This window comes from Lampetra planeri, chromosome 50 (genome assembly GCF_965212315.1).
Source record: "Lampetra planeri chromosome 50, kcLamPlan1.2.h2, whole genome shotgun sequence".
NCBI lineage: Eukaryota > Metazoa > Chordata > Hyperoartia > Petromyzontiformes > Petromyzontidae > Lampetra > Lampetra planeri.
In genome coordinates, this window is record NC_136156.1 from 7,290,727 (window position 1) to 7,308,582 (window position 17,856).

General features: G+C 49.6%; 1 protein-coding gene across 2 annotated transcripts in view; it reads right to left on the reverse strand.

Annotated features, from left to right (window-relative positions):
- Positions 1 to 8,169: 8,169 nt before the first annotated feature.
- The window catches only part of LOC144734122 (PR domain zinc finger protein 1-like), a 40,287-nt gene continuing 30,600 nt past the window's right edge, over positions 8,170 to 17,856 (reverse strand). For both annotated transcript variants that reach the window (XM_078616188.1, XM_078616189.1), the window contains 3 exons: positions 13,097 to 14,598; positions 12,486 to 12,614; positions 8,170 to 11,231 (listed from right to left, as the gene is read on the reverse strand). In XM_078616188.1, the coding sequence (XP_078472314.1) occupies positions 10,404 to 11,231; positions 12,486 to 12,614; positions 13,097 to 14,598 (2,459 nt within the window). In that variant the 3' untranslated portion in view covers positions 8,170 to 10,403. The remainder of the gene's footprint in view (positions 11,232 to 12,485; positions 12,615 to 13,096; positions 14,599 to 17,856) is intronic.

Sequence of the window (17,856 nt, forward strand, 5' to 3'; positions counted from 1 at the left end):
GCGAGGTAGACGCGATCATCCTCGCAGGAACCTTCCCTCTTCCTGGCAACAGCCCCATCATCTTCTACAACTCTGGGCTGCCAGGACACGTCTCAACAGGATGCCGCACTGAAGTTGACGGCATCCTAGATGCCGTCAACTTCAAGGAGCCCTAAGGCAAGTCGCGGCATACCACACACTCGGCCCTCATTCCCAACTCAACAATCTCATTCTCGTGTCAGTTCGCATCCGGTTGTTGTTCGCCCTCGTCAGATCGTGGCGCGTGAGGGGTCAGTTGTGTTGGGTAATGGCTGGCCACTCCGGCCGGCTCAGTGGTCGCAGATGGCCCACTGTGTTGTTGCCGCGGCGGTGGGATCGGCGGTGGTCATCGGAACGATATAGGGGGTAGAGGTGCAGGTGCTCATCGACACGGGGGCATCCGCCACCATTATTTCCGAATTTATTTTTTATATTTTGCCACGAGGATGTCGTTCCTTGCGCCCTGTTACCGTTTGGTACTTTGCCACTAACGAGGATTCATTAGGCATTATAAGCCAGATAATGGCGACATTAAATTGGCAGGGCCTGTCCTGGTTTCCACCTCCCTGGCTGTGCCCTCTCTGTTAGGGACCATTTTCCTGAGTAAAATGCCCTTAAAAATCTTGATAGATGAAGGATGTTTGGAATTACCCTCGGGCCATCTCATCACAGTCTTGTCTTCCCCCTCTCGAGTGTGCATGGCTGACGTGACTGTCCAGTTGCTAGCTAGCGTCACGGTTAAGATCCCCCCCGGAGTGCAAATGCTTGTTCCCCTGCAGCGGCGAAAACCGCTCTTTATGGGAGGCCACCGTGGGAAGGGTCGTGTTAGGACCCTCTAACAGGGTGGTCCGGGGGAAGATGCTCATGGGGGCTCAGATGGTGATCTATAGGGAGCAACAGCCGTTCATTCAGATCCTCAATGTGAGGCCGGATGCATCGGTTATACAGGCGGGCACGGTGCTGGCCCACGAGTCGACCATGAAGGAGAACGGTAACATTGTGGGGGGAGTGAGGGTCGCGTCAGCCACGGACCAAGGGCAGGTCGGCAAGGATAGCTGGGTGGATGCCCTCTGCTCTGAAAATTTGGCCTTGTCTGATGCCCAGAGGTACGCGCTGTGCACGCTGTTGCTTGAGTTTGCGAATTTTTTAGCAAGGGTAAATTTGACATTGGCCGTATGACCCTCCTAAGCCACCATATTGATACATTTGTTGCTCCCTGTCACATCCCTTCATCTCCAATCTATGAGGGCCGAGTGTCGGGTGTGCCGGGCGAGCTGGGGTGCGCACCCACTGAGGTTGTTCCTCAGGGTGGTTCTGCGGTCCCGCCCATAGGACCGGAGTGCGTGATGCCCTCGAAGTCGCCGGGTGCTCCTGCTCCGGATACTCTGCTTGATGGGGAGTGACTGTTGACCAGCCGTTCTGTTATCTCCTATGGAAGGACCGCAGCCGTCGGCCCATATTCAAGTCCCCCCCGAGCCTCCCTGGGAGCTCAGGCCCACCTCGCCTGGGGGCCCGGCCACGTGAACTCATTCTAAGACTGGCTGCTTTACATGACTTTCACACACCATGCTGTTGCCTACACCGTCGTTCAAAAGTCACACTCACATGTCAAAGGAGGTCATTGGCTGAAACTGGCCTTTTATTGTACTGTGCGTGCGTCATTTCTAACATGGGTAGGCTGTGCTGGGGGGTAAGCGGGTGAGCCAGTATCATGTACATTTGTTGTTGTAGATTCCCCCTCTTTCCATGTGTTTTACTTTCCTTTCTCCCCCCTCTCTCGGAATGTGTACGTATTTTATATGAGGTATTTATTATCAGTCGCCGGTTACTTATTGATGTTGTTTTTTGGGAGACACACTTTTCTATTCTTCCACAGATGCGTTACAGCTGGGATGGCTGTGTTACACGAGGGGGGGGGGGTGATGTAGTGACATATGACGTCACTACTGTGTTGGCTCTGTACAGGGACTGTAGGCGGGGTGTCACAGAGGTCACGTCAGTCCGTGACACTCTGCGTGAACCCGACAGGACACGTGACCGGACAAAGGGGGGCTGGGGGCCCCAGGGGGGAGCTTGGTGGTCACATGGTAAGGGGCCCGGACCTTCCCAAAGGATCAGGAAGGGAGGTGTGGCCGAGGGCTGGGCCGGCCACGCCGCAGCAGTTATAAGCTGGGTGTAAAGAGAGATATTGGCTGTTCAACCCCGGGATGAAGACGCCATCAGCGGTCCTCAAGTCTCCGATCTTCGTCCATGACCAGGCAGCCTGTTAACCTGCCCTGGTCACGTTATGTAGTATTTCCCCAGAGTGTTAGTTAAAATAGGAATGGTCGTCACCACCTTAAGTATAGTATTCAAGTTGGTTATTACGTGTTAATAAATAGTGTTACCTTCAAATTGAGTGTGAGCCTCAATCGAACCCATTACAACTGCATATGTCCAAGAAAAATGAAACAAACGTTGCATACATTTTCATTGTGTCCATGAGTATGAAACTTTTGTTGTTGTGTCGTAGCAGTATTTCTACGTTCATCCATCCTATCAATTTTCAAAATAACCATTCTCTAAATAAACCACACCTTCTATGAACAAACAAGAGAATTGGAAACCCACTCATTGATCGTTTTCCTATTTAATACACTGCTATATATCGTTGTTTCTATGTAAATGGAATACATCTGTCCAGCACCTCGCATACAACCCTACATAGAATTTTCCAAAGGCAGTGCCTCATCTACCACGAGAAGCCAGTGACTTGGCATGAGCTGCTTCACAAAACCATGAAGGACGTAAGAAGACAAAATGACTGTAATGAAACCAGCACGATGAAGTAGCTCATTGGGCTGTGGCTAAAAGTGGACATGCTCTCCCAGTGACACATGCCTAGTATGCGCCCCAGAATGCCTTGCTGCCACACAGCATTCCATTTAGGGCGCTTACAATGCAATGCCTCAGGCCATATCATCTGTATGGTATGATTTTGTTTAATGATTATAATTTAGCAATAGTATTGACACTGTTGCATCATGAGATGCGATATTGCTAGCCACGTGCATGGATGGAGCATTTTATCGGTGTAAAAGTCCTCCGTGCCGACCGTTTTAAACGTCGCTTGAGCCATAATCCTGGTGTCACCCGCCCGTCAATGAGCTCCCCCATTCTCTGCCTGGGCTCTCATGTGGACCTATAAATCTGACCACAGAATTTCATTCTTGACGCGTTCAATGTGGCTTGTTGTGACCAGGAACTGACAATCAGCCCGGGCCAACACACGAAACAAAGGAGGCTTGCCTTTCAAACGCACGCGCCCCGCCCGCCCGCCGACTCCTTTTCAACATTCGTGGCTCCAATTTCACACCCACTTTCGGCGGCGGCGATACGCCAAGGTTACATCCCCCTAGTCGCCCCCCTCCGTCTCCCGCCTCCGCGCGTCTCCCCTCCCTTCCCTCTTCTCTACGCTGCCATTTCTTTCCTCGCACGCTGCACCCCCCCCCCTCTCTTTTTTTGTGCTGCGACAACTGAGACAACAGGCGAGAGTTCCGAAAAAGGAAAAGGGGCCCATCCCTGATGGGGGGGCCACACACCCACACGCACACGCGCGCGGGCTCTCTCTCCCTCTCTCTCTCGTGTGTCGCCGTGGCCTCCCGGGCTCGTGGCTTGCAAAATAAATTTCCAGCCGAGGTGGCGGGTGGGGTGGGGGGTGATGGCTCACCGAGGCTCGTGTTGAAGCCCCGAGCCAGCAAGACGCTAATGCCACGTTCCCAGGGCCGCTCAATAGCAGGATGGCCTCCTCCGAGGAGGATCGCTCCCGCTGCATCGAAATCGTTTCCGCGGTTCAGTTTTATTTTATTTTTTATTTTACTTTTATTAATTTAAATTTTTTACCTACGTGACTTTACCGAAAAAACCTAAGAATATGAATCCTTGCAGTCACGAAAGCTTCAAATCTAGAATTGCAAGTGCGAGTTCACATTTTAAGTGAATGTAAAAAAATGTATATGCTATATATATTTCATTGAAGCTGCTTCGTAAGTGCCCGTATTTCGTAAGTCGGGTGTTCATAAGTGAAGGAATGTATGATTCACTTTCACCTGGCCAAGCGAGCTGTAGCTGGGCCACCCAACCTACGTATGCTGGGCTGCACAGCTCGTTTTGTCAATGGATCTGTTCGCTTTTCAGCCGATCTATCCTTGTAAATAGTCGTGACAGCACGGGTCCAATGCGGAAGAGATGAGCGGCCAGGCTTCTCTTGCTCAGGCCAGCTTCAGGGCCGTGTCTTCATTTAAAACACGTGGCAGAAAATGACGTGACCAATGGATTCGAGTTTGGGATAGGGTACGATGTTAAATTGTGTTACGGTCTCGAAAACGTTACGATGGCTTCCCTAACCGGCTGCATAGCAGAGCGGGATGTGGGGGGGGACAAGACGTGAGCTCTGCAAGATCACTCCGCCGAGTTTTCATTCGGACATTGCGTCTGATTCGCGAAATTATATGCGCGTTAGTTTTTATAACAATAATTATCACTATTATCGGTGACACGGCGTGGCTCAGGTCCTCTTACTAATTGTCACGGAAACACAGCGACTGATCCTGGACTGTAATCTACTGGGATAATTTAGCGAGCGTCAATGTTGTACGATGTGTCACGTACGCAGCACCTTTTTGCCAATCCACTGCTGGTTGAGGGCTTCCACTGTGCCACGTGGATTGTGAGGATCGTTTGACCACCGTGTCGTATGGTGGTGGTGGTATTCCATTCAGGCTCAATCCTGATGTGTTACCGAGACCTGACGAAAGTATGGAAGGTTCTCGGTGATTACATCAAAGGCAATACCGTACAATCATCGTGCGATATTTTAGAAGTATGCTTTAGCTTTGGATGCTTTTAACACAAATATCTAATTACATTTCACGGAAGTTAACAATGACACGAGTTACAAGGCCGGCAGACTGGAATATAATGTTTAGTCTTATTTTGTTTTGGTTGTGTCTACAGGTTTTATGCCAGCTTGTCATAGTTTAAAGAAGAATTTAAAAAAAAACATCTAGGTTTCGTCTATTGGTCTGGAGGGTTCTATCCCCTGGATCTGGAAAAAAGTGTGGTTTGATGAATGCGTGCCGGCACGTTCTACAACAACGCAATCACCGAGCAGATGAAAACAGCGATAACTGATTAATCTTGTGTTCAGCCCGGCCCAGCGAATCGGTCGTGCCCAGTCAATGCGAACACGTGGTATTCGAGGGCCTGATCGTACCACCGTTTACGTACATTTCCATGACGCCGTGAGAGCATCGGGGGACCAATCGTTAAAGGCCAAAGGCGCAGCACTGCAATTGCTTGCTCACGCCACTGCCAACGGGAAGGTCCTCACCCGATCGGAAGCTGAGGAGAACCCCTCTAGAGAGGGATTATTGAGCCAACTCTTTTCCACGTGGGCCAGACATCTCGGTAGAAGGAGCGAATATCCACACTTTACTCCACCACACACGACCTGCCAATCGAGTAACTGTGCTGGGTTGACAGAGAATAGAGAGATTGAAGAAACATTGCCTGTTGTTTTCAACGGCCGTGCCGGAAACTCTCACCAGTGACCTCTCAATTGCACATCCAGTGTGCTGCTAATCAGGGCTTAACCTGTATTAAAAGGACTCGTATAATGCACATGCATAATGTGCGTTGACTCAGTAATCTCCACCCCACGTGGCGCAAGAGCGCAGAAGCGTGGTCACCACATCTACGCCTCGATATGAGGAACGAAACAGGTGGACTTCTCCACAAATCTGGCTGTCGCCTGATGAAGCTCATTGTAATTAGTGGCGAAACGTCGTACTCAGATTGTAAATGTTGTGGCTTGGCTCTCCAACACACCGGTGTGCTGTACTGGTGATGAATTGGCACGTTCTGTTTGCGTGACAACCCTTACTAGTTGGCTGTGTCGGGTGGTGGTAGGTTTTAACGACACATTTATATATATTTACGCGATCTAACCCAAAAAACCTCTATTATGTTGAACATTCATTCAAATATTTTCAAATTTGGACAATGCCTGAGACATTCAAGCACTGGTGTGGTAGTTTGTGTTATTCGGATAGCTTTTGGCTGTACAGTGGTCACCTCTGAGCAATTTCGTTTAAAACATTGTTATATTATGAAATAATAATATTATGAAATGATTATGTTGTGCCATCTGACTGGACGTGTGCATTGCGACAGGAGAGGCATCGCTGAGGCTTAGAGGTCACAGCTCTGAGCTGCCAAGGATGAGATCCTTGGTTTTAATCCGGATTTCAAATGATGGTCAGTCTAGTCACGAATGACTCCGTAAAAAAAAATCACGTTAAATTTGGTTATCGGATAATTTCCATCTCTGAGAATTAAAAATATCGATTTGACTGTCATGTGTGTGTGTGTGTGATGGTGGACTTCTTTCGCGCCGTACGTAGCCAACCGTGCTAAACAGAGGTGCCGGGGTAGGACAATAATTCTAGATTTGAAGTTTTCGTGACTGCAAGGATACATAGTCTTTAGTTATTTCGGTAAAGTCACGTAGATGAAAAATAATAATAAAATTTGAAAATAACTAAATAAATTTAGTTATTTTCATATTTTTTAAATTATAAAAATAACTAAGTAAATGTAGTTATTAGAAGTTGTATTTATTTATTTTAAATCTCATCTACGTGACTTTACCGAAAGAACCAAAGAGAAGGTCAATAAACTAAACACAAAGGCAATTCTAAAGAAACGAGTTTTCAATCTCGATGATTTCAAAGTGCATCGTTGCAATGCCTTCCTAATATCTGGAGGGCGTTTCAGACGGCCGCAGAAGCGCACATGACAGCGAGCAAAGCGGCAATCCATTACTCTCAGTGTTTAGATCAGTGGGGGTAAGTCGTACTTTCTCCTGCGCGAAGCAGAGGATAATTGAAGGAATTTCAGACGTAGCTCCGTGATATCCGCTTTCATGGGCCGGTCATCTCATGACAAGGCTCCAAGTAGCTCGAATCAGGATGACGTCGTGGAAAAATAAAACAGCAAAGAAGTTTCAACGAAGTGAAATGCAATCGAGAAAATAGAAACTCTCAAATGTATAAAATGTTGAGCCTCTGCTGAATCAATGTGCAATGACTTAGTTTTGCATTTGATTACAAAAGATTGTAAAATGGGGTTTTGAAAACTGAAGTCATAGAAGCCCTTCTATCAAGGTACATTTTCCAGTCAATCAGAACTTCCCAAACTGATTATTATAACTTTTAATTTTTTTTATGATGATTTGATGCATGTTGTTTCTGTATCAAACCGTGTGTTCAAGGAGGTGGGTGAGGACCCATGACTAGTTCAGATAGCATCCAACAATAAAACTAACAAAAGTAAACTTTTTATTTTAGGGGCCGTCCATAAATGACGTCACGCGATTTTTGACGATTTTCGACCCCCCCCCCCCCCATCGTCACACGGCGTCACAAAAAGTCAGAATCCCCCTCAAATATGACGTCACAAAGCTCTGCCCCCCCCCCCCTCAAAATAAAACACGCTTCAAATCACTTTAAACTTTTGTCATTGTAGTGCGTATTTAATGTGGCGCTGCACTGATGTAGGAGAAAACATTTATTAAAAGTCTATTTAATTAAGTAGAACGTGTTGTCTATATTTATTTAAAGTTGCGCATTTTGATGTGACGTCACATTTCTCAACCCCCCCCCCCTCCTCTCCTCGTCCCACATCGTCACAAATGTCTGACCACCCCCCCCCCCTAGGTGCGTGACGTCATTTATGGGCAGCCCCTTACCAGGTAAGGCCCACTGAGCTATGTAGCTCTTTTTCAGAAGCGACCTGGCTAACAAAAATTGTATCTCAACGAAGTGGCTCATCATGCGGAAATGTATCGCAGCCAAATCTAAAAGCGTGTTTCTAAATGTTTAGGGAAAAACCGGAGGACCAAGAAAAAAATTCACGTGAGCACGGGCAGAGAAACATGCAAACTCGAATTATATAGGTGTTAGGATCGGGATGGAACTCACGACCTCCTGCATACCAGGTGAGTTAACCACGGGCCAGGAATAAAAGTCATGGTGCAGTGTGCATACCGCTGCGTTGTATGGGGGGGTTCTTAGTAACCATGCTTAAGAAGAAGCACCCAATAGCCATTGCCAGTGTAACATTGTGTTTAATTAGTCAATGAGAACAACCGTACAAAATGAATGTCCAGCTGTACAATGTTAAGAAAAAAATGAAAAAAAACAAATTTGCCCCATTGCTGCTGATGGATAGGTAACAGTTGCAATTGATGCTGCACAGTCACGAGAAGTTGTGTCAGTGGTTTGCGCGCGCACGTGCGAGTGTGTATTTGTGGAAGCCGTATGTCAGTCAACCCCACCTCCGCCAAAACGTTTGGCCTGCGTGGAAGAGTAGGCCAAAACACCCTTCAAGAAGGGCTCTCTCGAGGCTCCTGCTAGTTGAGGCTCTTCCGCCAGCAGCGGTGTGATCCCGGCAATTGCAGGGCTGTGCCTGTGCCATTTGCATGTGTCGGCGTGAATGTGCTCTAATGCCGTGGGCCACGTTTGTCTCTCAGTGCAGCTTTTCCTCACTCGTTGCTGGGAACCATTGTGGGCAAATCTTCTTCCGGTCGGCATGAACATCATTGTGAAAGATGTTCCAATTGCTCCGTTGCGTAATATTGTTTCCCCAAACTACATCATTTACCGGATACTGCACTCATCAGCATTCTTAAATAACAGTTACTACCATGACCTTACTTTAATTGCGAACAATACATAAACAACAAAAAGTGTTAAATGAGAAGAGATTTAAGCGGTAATTTTATGTCAGTGAAATCGTAAGCGATTAAACAATATTTTAAATACAGCAGGCATTTGTGATTCATTTTAATGTTACCATATTCTCCGGATAATAAGACGGGTCAGAAAAGTAAGATGCATCAGTAACTTGTGCCCGTTGTCAATAAAGTTGTACAAATGTGGTTACACAAAACAAAGATAAAGATCCCCCGTATAGCCTTAACAGACTGTTAGGACAAGTGCTGTTAGTGAGCACCCATGAAGGCCGGCACGGCACACGAGGGGGTGATTGGCCTTTGTCTCGCCAGTGGCGATGTTTACACATCGCACCAGGTACCCATTTGAGGCTGAGTCGACCTAGGGGAGGCCCAGGCCAGTTCAGATAATCGTCACCGGTGTCGACCGTGAGCAGGAATCAAACTCGAGGTCGCTGGGTTTGTAGCGCAGCGCGCTAACCGCTTCGCCACCGCTCCCTCCAACACACGCACTGGATTATAAAACGCATTCTTGACCTGACTATTTTTCTCAAACACACAGGGGGAGGGTGAAAGTGGTGTCATATAAATCCGGAGAACCACGGCCATATGAAACGTGAGCTGCAGTTGTGCATTTCCGGAGAACTGCGATGTCCCTTCTTAAAAAAAAACAGTGGCGGCCATCGAAAAAACAAAATATATAATTAGAGAGTCACAATGTACACAGTTACAATAAACATTAAATTACCTAAATCGTGAAAATTATTAGTATATCTTGTCGGGAATTTATTTTTATTGATAACTATCAAAAGGAAACGACCCGTACAGTATCTGCTAAGAATCCACGATGCTATTTAAAGTCCGTCACTTTTTGTGCTGAAGCCAACATATATTACGCAGTCTACCCCAAACCTGCATCACGACAAACCTGAGCTTTGTTTTTTATTGTTAAAATCTAACAACAAAGAGGTATTTGATTTGTAGAGCTATTTCCCCCCAAAAAGTGAAAGCTACCAAAACAGATCAGAGGGGAAAATCACGTGAATAATAATAATAATAGCTTGACCTGCAAGTCACAAAATGCATTTAGAAAACGCCACGGCTGCTACACGCATGTATAAAACTAATGGCTTATATGATAAAATATATATATTTGTTTATTACAGGTAAGAAAAAGTTACTTTAGATGTATGGAAACATTCCACGTGCGCCGATTGTCTAGCATTTTTTAGCTTTTAACGAACAACAAAAAACATCCTCACACATAAGTTACACGTTAAATATCGTCGTCGTATGCGCTTGATCGGGAAACTTTAGAAAAATGTTATTCCTTTTCACTTCCACCATTCAATCGAAATGCGGGCTTTAAGAACGTCACGGTGAGTCACTCCTTTGCTTGCATTTCCGGCACAAGTTTAAGAGGACTCATAACCGTGGTATCGAGACGACCATCAAGGCCTGACCTTCAAAACGATGTCTAAAAATAATATTACAACAGATGATCAAAATCTGCAACACAACAAGTATTTTAGATTTTTTTGTGTTTTTGACAGGCTGGAGTTGTAAAAATAATGCCTTTGGTGAGAGAGTTTTTCAATCGGGGGTTGTGGTTTCAACATTCTGGCCCTTTTACGATGCTGGCCACATTTTGGTTAATTTTGAATTGCGGCATATCGCCTTGCCCCGAGCCACGGCTCCCACCGACGAGCGACTCATCTTTCTGGGAACCCACACCTCGCTCTGGAGGAATGCCGCCCCCTCCCATCGCCGCGTCCTCCGACGTCATGTCCAACCCAGCAAACTCCAAGAGCTTTTTGACCTCCTCGGACAAGCTCAGGAAAGCCAGGCCTCTGTTCGCCGGGCAAAAAGTGCTCAGGATCTTGCTCTCGACGTCGACGTGGGGATGCATGGACAACTTCTCCGCCTCCTCGCTCACGTCGAAAATGTCGATCTCCTGGTTGACCCCGTCCAGAGGGTCCTGTTCAGACCTGGACTCGGGGAAAGCCTGCAGCTCGGCTGGATGCCACGACACGGGGGACGCCTGCAAGTCCACCGCCGCCGTCGAGCCATTGTGCCCATGACGCCCGAGAAGATCCAGTGTCGGGGCCCTCAACGCAGCCGAGCCTCCGAGCTCCACATCGGCGAAACCTTCACAGGAGGCTCGGGGATGACGCTGCTCGGACGCCACCGCCGTAGGCCCCTGCTGAGATGGGCAGAAGCCGTTGAGGTGCAGGCTCAAGCTGATCTGGTGGATGTAGCTGCGCTGGCAGTTGGCGCAGCGGTGGGGCCGCTCGCGAGCATGCAGGCGCCGGTGGAGCTTCAGGTGGATGAACTGCGTGAACTTGGCCGGGCACAGCTTGCACTGGAAGGGCTTCTCGCCCGAGTGCAGGCGCAAGTGGGTCTTCAGGTTGCTCGTGCTGCTGAAGCGGCGGCAGCACACCTGTGCGGGTCAAACGGAGATGGACGCACATTTTTAGTGCTCTGGATGGGAAACTGGCGTGCTGTACTGCCCTGTGTAAGGGTGTGCAGTACAGAGGTCGCAGGTTCAATTTGGATAACAGGTGCGGCGATTAAAATGATGGTGCAAGTTATTATTCTTATATATAAAATGCTTTGATATATTTATCATGTGTTCAATATCATTAAGGCTATTACCGGTACCAATGAAGCCCTTATATATTCTTCCTTGGTAAAAATAAACAAATTGCGCTTTCGATAACGCATCCTCATTGGAACCATGTTACAGTGACCTCCTACAGCGCTTTTTCCTATAGCGCTCCATTTACTAAAAACTCACCCTTAGCGCCATAAGAGATATGCCTGTACTTAATCCCTGGGTGCATCGGTGCCTGTCATGATATGTAAGTATGTATGTTGAACTTCTTTCACGTCGTACGTAGACAAACATGCTAGCCAATCGGTAGTGCAGGGGAAGGATTTAGGGTTGGCGGATGATTCAGGGACAGGGCGTTTGTGTAGGCGAGACACCCATATACAGACAGGGGCAAGGAAGTGGTATCTCTCGGAGGGAGTACAGCAAGTAGGTTTACATATATACCCTGTCATGCAAAATGTTTCTCCGAATCGCTAACAGCCATAGACACTGCTGGACAACGAACTTCCCTTGTTTAATATACTAAAAAAAACATGTAATCCAAGAATAAACTTGAAAAAAAAATACTCAAGTTTCTTTCCAAATGCCAAATAATACTCAATAAAGAACTGGCCAAGTTGAAGCTCGCCCAGCTAAAGGACTCCATGTCTTGCTGTTCAGCCCATGCTTACACGGATGCCTTACTCTGATTGCGCAATGCAACCTCCCTATGAAAAAAAAATCAGCCACTAAAAACACACACACGGTCTGGTGTAGAATATTTTTTTTCTCAAAATTGCTAAGCAGCATCGTGACGTACATGCCGAGTGTGTCAAGTGATACGTTGGTCATGCATTAGGGTGGCTCTTCGGACTCTGGTCTAAAGACAAAAATGTATTTTTTGTTTTCTCAACAACAGTCGCCCCACACTTTGCACAACTGTGAAGTGCTTTTGCTGGATTCAAACCCACCGCCGGAACCTCCGGGTTGTTGAGGCTTCCATCTTAATAGCGAAGCTGTTTCGCTCCGGAATTCGCGAGCGCTGGGGTCGTCACAAACCCCGCCCCTCCCCCCACCTCGCGGCCACGGCTGCCCCGTTACCTGACACTGGTAGGGCTTCTCTCCGGTGTGCACCAGGTGGTGTTTCTGCAGGTGCGCCAGCTGCGTGAAGCCCTTCCCGCACGTCTGGCACTTGAACGGCCGTTCGCCGCTGTGGATGCGCAGGTGGACCTGTCGGGGGAATAACATCCTCGTCACGATGGCAACCCGTGCGGCGGATGCAAGGTGGCTACTGTATCTCCCACCACGTGCAAGCGGCGAAACGTCGGGCATCGTGCCGGACAATACTGCATGCACGCGAGCGTTGACGCTCACGTTTTTAAAAGTGACGCGTGCATCGCTGCAACTTGTTCCGCATTTACACCACTTTTTTTCTCGGTATTTCCAACAAAATGAGAATAAACGTCGATTCTTCTTGTAAAACGATCAGATAAAAATGTAAATGCCATGAAACCTGGCACCACACCTAAACATCTAGGGTGACTGAGACTCACCTGAAATAAGCTGACCGACCGCCTGACCATTCCTCTACATGTACAAAACAACTTTGCAACGGACACATTGCGCTTATGGTAAAACACTTTCGTGTTAAATCCCGCAAAAGGATGAACAAAAAAAAAATGAACAAAAAACAGATGGATGCAAATACACACCTTCAGATTGGAGAGCTGCCCAAAGGTCTTGCCGCAGATGTTGCACTCGTAGATGGTCTTGCCGTTATGCTTTTTCAGCGGGTATGGCACCGTGTGACCGTTCACGCTCAGGTTCCCTTTTGCCCTCGACTCCAGCGGCGGTCGCTGGCGATCGCACGCCGACTTGGCGCCTCTCCCCTGCTGCTGGCCCTGGGCCTGCGCCGCGTAATCGCCGGGCGAGCCGTAGCCGTAATCCTCCGGTGCCACCGCCGGGCGCACCGCCGCCGGTCGCGCAGCCGCGAGCGCCGCGAGCTTCGCGTCCTCCAGCCGCGGCGAGAAGATGCTCCACGGGTCGCACCGGCTCAGCGCCGTGTGGTCCGGGGAGCGCGGCAAGCCGGGCGGCTTCCTCCTGCACGGGGACGCGTGCCGGTAGCCACTGTCGGGAGACCTCGGCGGGTAGGAGAAGCCCCGGAAGATCTCCAGCGCAGCCGCGTCCTGCCGGTAGCCCGCGTCCCCGTTCTTGGCGTCCCTTTGCGCGGCGGACAGCGCCGGTGGAGAAAAGGCGCTGTTCTTAGCCACGACCAGGCGGTTCTTGGGGCACTTCCCCGAGCCGAAGCCGAACTCGTGTTCGGCGGCGAGAGAGGAGGCCGTGGGGATGGCCGGTGAGGGTGCGACGATGGCGGGGTGCAGAGACACGGGGTGCACCCAGGAGGAGAACATGTCCATCCTGCTCACGTTCATCGGGTAGTTTGGGAACATAAATCCCTGGTACATGAAGGGCATCGTCCTTCCCATAGGCTGCAGGAACGTGGACGAGAGGTACTCGGCTTGCAGGCCTGAAGGGAAGCCCTCCAGCACGTGCGTCCGGCCGTACAGCTCGCTGAGGCTCGGTGCGTAGCTGGGCTTTGAAGGCGGCGCGCTGGACACCGAGCTGTAGATGACTGACGTTCGCTTCGGAGGAGGAGGGAGAACAGGAGGAGCAAGAGGAGGGCACATGCTCTGACTGGGACTCACTCGGTCCGAGGGGGTGGATTTACCAGAGGACAGCTCTCCGGGAGATGGGACGACCTGGTCGAAGTCACACCTCACGCCCCTGCTGCTGCCGGTCAGCAGATCGTGGTGGGTGCTCTTAGGCGGCTTTAACGAAGGTTGGTGGCTCGGTTGACCAGCGGTAAAACTCCTGAGATTCTCGTCAACTTTGGTCACTTCTGCGGGGCATTCCCTCTTCACCTTAACCCTGACCCTGCCAGAGGAGTCCACATGGCTTTTGTCGTTCGTCGTGCAGCGACTGATGGTTTCAGGGTGGGGGTGCCTCCACTCCTCTGCCACGGGCGCCTCTCGATTCTCAGGCCTGTCTCGGCTCTCCCCTCGCTGCTCCTCAACAGTGCAAAGGGGTGCTGTGCCCCTCTCTTCAGCGGCGAGAGCCGGGGCCTCCATCCGCTCTGCGTCATCGCCTCTCCTGCGCTTGGCGTCTCTTTCGACGGCCGCTGGCGCTGAACGATCATCACTCTCGGGCTCTTCGTCTGCAGGAAAGGGGAAGCAGTGGGGGGGGGGACAAATGAGGGGGGGGGGGGTGAGGGGAGTGAGAGGGCACGCAGAGGAAACGAGGTGAGACTAATGGTCCAGCACACGCAACACAAACAAGACTCTGGGTTTGGTTGGTAAGATGAGACTCGGGCTTATCGACTCCGGATATCGGCGCTAGCTACTGACATCAACGCTCCACTCTCCTCCATCCCCCACCACACCCAATCACTACATTTCCAAACCACTCCCCACGCACCCCCCCCTCCACCCATTCAACTCCTTCAATTCCTTCACTCCAACTCATGCCACCCCCACCACCCCACCACCCTCCCTGCCACCATCTCCATCCAGCCCCCTCTCCTGTTTGTCTACCGGGGAGGGGCGAGATATCGGGATTTAACAAATGACTCCGAGTGGCTCTACTGCCGCATTGTTTGGGACATTCCTGGGAGGAAAACAAGATCCCGTGGCCCCAGCTGAGAGATTTCGCTTTATCGGCTTTCGCAACTGGCCGAGATCCAGCGCGATTACCGCCTGGGATCGAGTCGCGAGCGCTATTGTCCTGTGAAAGGTTTGTTTTGTTTCTCTACTCTTTGTTTACAAAACTTCGGATGCAAAAAAAAGTAACTGTTGCAGATGTATCTCTACAGCAGAAACTGAAAGGGATGATAGCACAACAAGCGAAGGAAACGCCGCTGACGGAATTAGAGTTTCATCTTCATTTGCTGTTAGATGTTTTCTTTTTGTCCTGCACCACGTTTTGAGACGTGGGATACTTTTCAATTGTGTACATTTGTACAACAACAACAACAAAAATCGACCTGGATTGGGAATGTGCGCGCGCGTGTGACATTTGGGCTTATCATCAGCTTTACTATTATTGCAGAGCAACTGCAGGCAATCTGTGTGGCGGGGTTAGGGAATTTGTCTGCATTGGAGCCGAAGTCTGGATTTAATAAAGCAACGACAACGTCAATGATGGAACGGCGGCATCCGACGGAGGAAACACACGCTAGCAAAAGACCAAAAGGGGAAACGGAACGGAAAATTAGACCGTACGTGGGCGTTAGATCGCGTGCAGATGCATGGGGGAATCGCAAGCAGCGGTGCCGACATCCGGCAGTGGATAGAGCATGGCCTCAAAGCGAATATCTGTCAATGACGGGTCGCGTGCGGCCGCTGTTAGCGCGCGCGTCCAAAACTAAACAAAAAACCTAAACCGGTTAACATCGGAGGTGGAGGGGCGCTGAGGTTCCAGATCACGCCAGCCAGGACGATGCCAGCAACTGATAGTGCTATTGTGTTACGGGGCTTTTTTAGCTAGGGGGTGGGATTCTGGTAGAGGGTTTTAGCGAGAAAGACAGAGAGAAGGTGGGTGGGTGGGCGGCTGGCTGGGGAGAGAGAGCAAAGGGATGAGAGAGGCAGACGGGGGGGGGGGAGTCGTGTGAGAGTTTGAGCCCGGCGAAGTGAAGGCGAGTATTATTAGATTAGAAGGAGAGGCGTGCGTGTGGGTTGTAAATACCTTCCAAAGGCAATTAGTGCAGTTGTTGGGCGCAGGTCGCGTTTTAAGGTTTTAGTGTTTGGCATCCTGCACACATTCAATAGCAGTGTGACACAAACTGCCACTTTATTTTGTATTACTTACAATATCAACGGGGAGCGGTGCTTATATTCCCCGACTAACGTTACTCTTTATTCAATCACAGTAGTGCTGTGTGCTCAGCCATAATACAAGTACATGACTTCAGTCAACTTTACATTGACCTCCTATAGAGGCACAACATTGACAACATTGGTAGTGTTTCCTTGCAAATACGCAACCTGAAGGAGCGAACGATCGTCGCCTGTAACTCATTGCCCCTGAGATTGGCGGTTTTCCCCATTGAGGCACGGGAGAGACGTGACGATAGCAGGCCATGCAACATTTATACTCGGCAGGACCGTCCTGCCAAAGAGTCATGAGACTCGGCGAGGCTGGCGTGAGTAAAAACGAGCGGGATCCATAACACCGAACGCCATCCTTTCCCAAATGGGCAAGAGACTTCATCGCGCGTCGCCTTACCAACATTGCGTGCGGTGCATTACAGAGAGATGGCACGCATCAAGAGTGTGCGCGTGCGTCGGAGGTGGTGACTGAGTGAAGCTTTGCAGCACGGGGGTAAGGCGATGTGCTATGTGGCTGGCAAGGGACCCTTGGAAATGGGGATAGTGAGAGATAACTAGCCCAGCTTTTCCCAGAGGGCAGAGGGAGCCAGTCAGATTAATCACCTGATAAGCCGGCTAAATGCCGCTTCTGTTTGTTTCCTTTTGCTCCAGATAACCCCTTCTCCCCACCACCACCAAGCTCCCCACTTCCCCAACCTTCCACACAAGCCATTACTTCCCAGCCTCTCACAATTCACCAACATCTCTTCGACAGCTCTCTGCCCCCCCCCCACCAGTAACCCCCCCCCCACCTCTAAAGCCAAGATCCCCCGTATAGCCTGAACAGACTTTTGGGGCAAGTGAACGAGCACCTACGGAGTTTAACACGTCGGCTTTCGCGACCAATATTATCCGTAATGGAGCTTTTTTGGGTAGATCGCATAAATATAAATGCGTTGTTAAACCCGCCACCACCCGACACAGCCAATAAGGAAGGTTTTTCACATAAACAAAACATGCCGATTCGTTACTAGTACAGCACACCGGTGTGTTGAAGAGTGTGGGTGGTCATTACCGCACCCACCTTTGTCTCCCGAGTGGCGATGTTTAGACACCACACCAGGTACTCATTTGAGGCTGAGTTGTCCTAGAGGAGCCCCAGGATGGTTTCAGATAATCGTCACTGGTGTTGTTGGCCATGTGCCGGGAATCGAATTCGGGCGACCAGATTCGCAGCGCAGCCAGCGCGCTAACTACTGCACCACCACTCCCCCCACCACCACCACCCAACCCACCCCCACACACACACTCCCCACACACACTCTGACACTGCCCTCAAATAGAAAGGTGATACTTGAGTGTGACAAGATTCATCACGTTTAACTTAATCTCCGCAAATTCACTTCCGCTGTTATTTTTAAACACGTAAGTTTGAAGGCTCGCTGCAGTCGCGCGCATCATTTAATTAGCTGCCAAATAAAATTGGCATTCGTAATTTATGCACGTGAGCCTTGGTTGTTTTAACAAAGGTGCCCTTTTTGAAGAAAGAAAGAAAGAAAGGTTTCACTTATTGATTGCATTGTATGCATTTCAAATCTGCTTTAGCCGAC